This window comes from Propithecus coquereli, unplaced genomic scaffold (genome assembly GCF_000956105.1).
Source record: "Propithecus coquereli isolate 6110/MARCELLA unplaced genomic scaffold, Pcoq_1.0 Scaffold14, whole genome shotgun sequence".
Lineage (NCBI taxonomy): Eukaryota > Metazoa > Chordata > Mammalia > Primates > Indriidae > Propithecus > Propithecus coquereli.
In genome coordinates this window covers 1,566,651-1,572,166 of record NW_012138302.1, presented here as the reverse complement: position 1 = coordinate 1,572,166, position 5,516 = coordinate 1,566,651, and the positions used below count along the sequence as shown (strand labels likewise).

Here is a 5,516-nt window from a genome sequence, read left to right as displayed (position 1 = left end):
ATTTTAGTAATAGACACATTATTATACCATTGACAAGTAGAGGAATTGCTTAATATATTCCTCTGACTCCTATAAGAACTGCTTTAGGAATTTTTCTTTTGGCTTTAAAGTGGAATCACTTAGATCTAGGCATTCTTTGAAGCAAAACCACTTTAGAACCCAGTATTTTGTGCTAAGGGAAGAAAATTACAGAAGAACAAAAAGCTTAAATGTTTCATTTTAAGGAATTTGAAGGCACATATTTTACATCAATTCAGATTTTATATTACATGAACATAAAACTCATAAAGCCACCTTATTACAACAAATCAGTACTAGCGATTGGTTAGATTTTACTTCTTTCAAAATGTAACACTGTCACACTATATTTTCTATCTAGTAGACACTGATAGAGAACACTGGGAAAATTCTTCAGATGCAGGGTCAATCCAAGTGTTTATCGAACTTCTGAAATACGAGTATACTCTATAAACTTAGTTCTAGAATGTGAAATCAATAGGAAAGTCCAACTATTTAAAGGGCTACCGAAAGTGTCAATTGATCAAAACCAGGCTTTTAAAATACCAAGAATCATTTATATGCTATTATTATCTACTTTTTATGAATATAATAAATTCTAATGAAGTTCCTTGTGTATGTCTAAAATGTCAAGAGTGAAATTTCTAATCCCTGGCCTTTAGATTATCTGTCCCCTCAAAGGACTGACAATGAGCACTTACTTAGATGGACAGTATGGCAAAGGGTGTATGAGAGACTAGTGACCCCTCAGAGGCAGCCTGTCAACAGTCTTAAACATTAAAGCCATGAGGATCTCCTTTAGATTAAAAGGAATGTCAGAATTCAAGGGTACTTTCTTCAAACATAAGTACCCACACATAGAGGATTGTTTCCATCCATTACTCTGCCTGGTTCTTCCATTACAAAACACAAAAATGTGACATTTTTTGTGTATACAAAGTTAAAAATGTCGTCCTTAAAAAATTCTAACAATTATAAGCTGCTATAATACGTACATTCTGTTCTACGCAAAGAAAATAATTAGACTTTGAGTACACGCAATAATTCATCAAGGTTAAATTAACCCAACTCCTCAAATTAATACACTGGTCTTATTAATCTCAGCAGGCACTTTTGCCTTATTTTGTTTTTTTTTTTTCCACTTTTTTTTTGTAGTTTACTGAAAGCTTCTTTTTGTATATAATAATCTCAATAGAAAAATCTTCACCTGCAAATATAAGGTAGAATTTTTTTTCACAGCTATAGGCTGTAACATTGATTTCTCCAGATATCAATGGAGAACAGAAAATATGTATGACACTGTTAATTCCAGATTCTAAGAAAACTGTCCCAAGAGCCTGTAGCCACAGCCATGCCATCATCAGTTACACCTAAGCAGCTGACACGGTTGTCATGACCAGCTAGGACACCTGAAAACAAAAATTCAGTATAAAGTTAGCAATTACAGAGTTTTAATATTAAACGAGTATATGTATAAAGATCTAGAAGACTACTTTAACAGTCCAGTTTGATAGCTCATCAGTAAAAAAAATTAAATTTAAAAAGCAACAAAAATAAAAAACTAACAGGTTTCCCCAAGTGGTAAAAGGGGTATGCTGGACATGTAGATAAAAGACATCTTTTTGAATTACTTGAATTTTTGACATGTGCATCAATTTGTTTTTAATTTTTGAAAAATAATTTTATAATTAAGCTTTGTTTTATCTAGGAAAACAGATGTTGACATTTATCCCACATCTCTGATGATTTCGTGATATTCCAGATTTGGCTACTGAACTATGCTATTTTCAACAAAAATAAAATTTTAAGTGGAGTTCCGTGAAGTCGCCTTTTACAAGAGTAACAAAACCTTAAGAGGGAAGTTGTCTTATATCACCACTTCCAAAAATACCAACATAATTTGCTTTTTTCTATTAACTACCAAAAACTGGGATGTTGTTGTTTATTATATTATAGCTTTGTGAAACCATCAAACTTATCTAATTTTAGTTTCTTTTGCATATTAAAGTTAAACTTGATGTCCTGATTACTACATAGGATAAAATGAGATATTTCAATATTTGGGAGGAAAATGAGAACTTTTATAAAGATTAAAAAGAAAAACTAGAGTATATCAAATTCTCAAAAGATTTTTTTTAATATACTGTGTTTGAATTTGCATTATTTCTCTATATATGTAAGCATATCATTTTCACTCAATCTCAGGAACAGAGGTTCATCTCATCTAACTCTTAATATCCTCTGCAGTACCTCCAGTATGGCAGTTTGGCAATGGGCAAATTTACCATTATGGGTTGAAATAATAAAAAATGAACACTATAGCTAAATAGTCCAAGAAACACTGGGGAGGAGGATGAATGAGCAATTCATGAATCAGGATTCAGTTTAAGGTGAAAGTTCCAACTGAGCCAACTTAAAACCAGCTGTATGCAGCAAAGTGAAATGAAAATACAAGCACATGTTAAAAATGTGGAAAACACATTGTTATTTTGTTATGCATACTAGTTATTCAATCCAAGCAAAACACCTAATACCTTAAAAAATATTTGGCTTTGGGCAACAGAATATTTCCAAAAATCTACTTGCAAAATGTAAAACTGAACCATGCAGTTTCTTAAGAGAGGGTATAGAAAATTATTACTGGGAATGTTGATACTGCCTGTGCTCCCTCAGAAACCACGAGAACTGTATAGGGGTTTAAAAGGGTAAGGCCATAAATTCACAAGGACAGTGAAAAGATGAGAGCAAGCAATGGCAACAAAATTTTGTAAGCTGGATGGTGGCAACTGTGTTAGTGAACCCCAAAATGCTGAGTTCAAAATGAATGATCTTATAAGCCAAGAAACAATTACACTGCAGAACCTCCAAATGTGTCCCTACTAGAGGAACCAGGTATCTCCGGAACTAGGTAATGGCAAAGACAGGGTAAAGTAAGATTGCATTAGAAAGTGTTTATGAGTCAGTACGACCCTCCCAGGTGTCTTCTTCCTCCACTCTGCAGAGTCAGGTGACCAATCATCCTGCACCATGGCCTAAGACTAGAGACTTATTCACTGGAGAGGATAAAACAGGGTCTCTTGACTGGAGGAAAATACGCACAGCTGAGATTGATAAAACTGTGCTGAAAATGAGGAATAAAGAAAGTTTACTTGCTAATTGTTGTGGCCCCTGGTTTTCCTCTTGAGATGAGCCCCCAAACTGGCAGCTGGCTTATTATACACTTCAAGTAGCAGAGTGAGGATCCATCTCAGGGAAACACAGCTAGCCCAAGAAAAAAAGGCCATAAGATATACCAGAGGTTCCCAGTCAAACCTGGCCTCTCCCTTCAGTGAGGCCTATAGTCAATACACCCAGCCATGTGCACAGAGCTTCAAGCAGTTTTGGTACCTCCCTCTTAAGTATGAATAAGAAGCTTAGAATCACCAAACTAAGGAACTATTCTAAAAATAAGCACGGGGGACTAAAAAGATGAAGGGAAAAAACAATTTGGAAACATATGCTTGAAAAAGAAAACTGAAAAAAAATTCTTCACTACTAACATCAGAGAAACAAGACTTTATTACTGAAAAAAAAAAAGAGTGCCATAAAAAAAGAGAGACCAAATTAGCTCTCAAAATTAAAAAGATGATAGCAAAAATGACAACCAAAACTTAACAGAAGGGCTGAAAGAACAGATGAGGATTTCTCCCAGAACATAAAGAGAAAAAAAAGCCAGAAATGGAAAACAGAAGAGAATATAATAAAAAAGTAAAAGGACCAGTCCAGGAGGTCTTAACACCAACTCTCATTACGGAGTTCTAGAAAGAAGGAATGATAATAATGGAGAAGAAACATAATCCAACAAGCCCTCAAAATTCCTTACTACTGCAGTGTATGAGTTTCCAGATCAAAAAGGCCCACTGCATCCCAGCACAATGGACGACAATGGATCCACTCCAAGACATATTAAAACTGGCAGAAAGTCTGGGGCTTCAGTAGTGAGAAGAATGTCAAAACTGAGACTGTAAACCAAAAAATTTAGAGAATACAAAAAAAGTACATGGTGAAAGAAGTCACAGGATACCTCATGGCTCAGCAGTAAATATTCCTTAAAAGGCCATAATTACATAAACACCAAATGTTGTTCTCAACAGAATTTGCTACATGGGAAAAACTGGATGGGAAGGATGTGGCTGTGGTGGGGGCAGGGATGTTAAAGCCAAACCCTCACCGTCTGTGATATGTCAACAACAGATAATGCCTAAAAGTTAACAAATAAAATGAAGTAAGCACAATGCTGGCATGTTATTTAGAGACATAAAAATAAATAAAAGTTATAAGCAGCTGCTTTTGGGAGCCAAAAGTATAAGTTGGGATCAAAGGATTGCCATGTTTTGGTAACAAGCCATATAGAACAATTTGATTCCTTTAAGTATAATACTGAATATAATTTTGATTTTTAAAAAAAATTTTAAAAACCACTCAATGTGATTTTATTTATTTATTTGTCTACCTATCTTAGCACTATACTAACAAGGATGTAATCTGTTGTTAATGACAATCCCCAGTATGGCTTACTGTGTATTCTAACCTTGTGGAACCTGCCAGGGAGGAGACCAGGGCTGAGGAAAGACAACGGGTCTGTGTCCTGTTGCACACAAGAGTTGCTCCAGAAGGAAGACCATCCACGGCACTTACAAGTTACAGGTTAAGAAAAACTGATTCGTACAAGACCACATGGAATCATATTCACCATTCATCTTTAATACTGAAACTTACCAAACAAGAACATACTACAGAACTAAATGTTACTTCATAAAACGAAAATATAAATACAGTTTATGGACTACAACTGCACTCAAAGCGAACAGGAATGAGAACCGCTGGGTTACCATTTTCCACAGCTCCACGCTGTCCATGGAAGCCTGGAAAACTGCTGATGGGAACCTCGTCATGCTTCCTGAAAGTCAGAACTTAATACAGACCCGTTTACTAACCTGCACGATCTCCTTTTAGTGTGTCCCATACATTACAATTAAAGTCATCATAACCAGCTAGTAGGAGGCGCCCACTTTTTGAGAAGGCTACAGAAGTGATTCCACAGATGATATTGTCATGAGAATACAACAATAATTCTTGGTCTGCACGAAGGTCAAAAAGCCGGCAAGTGGCATCATCAGAGCCAGTGGCAAAGGCATATCCATTTGGGAAAAACTATAAAGAAAAGCAACAAACATTTACTCCACTGATGTAAATAAAAATGAGAGGCGGTGTAATAATAGACTCTGGGGTAAGACAGATCTTGATGCAAATCCCAACTTGGCTACTTACCAGGTAAGTGATGTTGGACACTTAAGAGTCTTAAATACTCTGGGCCTTAGTTTCAGTTTCAGAGTGTTGGTCAGGATTGAATAAAATAACATATGCAGAGTATACAACTCATCATTTAGCATACAGCAAGTATTTGACAAATACTGGCTCTGGTGTCCTATATGTCTTATTTTTTTTTTTTTTTTTTT

General features: G+C 35.4%; 1 protein-coding gene across 1 annotated transcript in view; it reads right to left on the bottom strand.

Moving 5' to 3' along the window:
• Nucleotides 1-1,308: 1,308 nt before the first annotated feature.
• The window catches only part of GNB4 (guanine nucleotide binding protein (G protein), beta polypeptide 4), a 16,207-nt gene continuing 11,999 nt past the window's right edge, over nucleotides 1,309-5,516 (bottom strand). The window contains exons 7-8 of the mRNA XM_012639402.1: nucleotides 4,995-5,211; nucleotides 1,309-1,427 (exon numbers count right to left, since the gene is read on the bottom strand). Coding sequence (XP_012494856.1) covers nucleotides 1,321-1,427; nucleotides 4,995-5,211 — 324 coding nt within the window. The 3' untranslated portion in view covers nucleotides 1,309-1,320. The remainder of the gene's footprint in view (nucleotides 1,428-4,994; nucleotides 5,212-5,516) is intronic.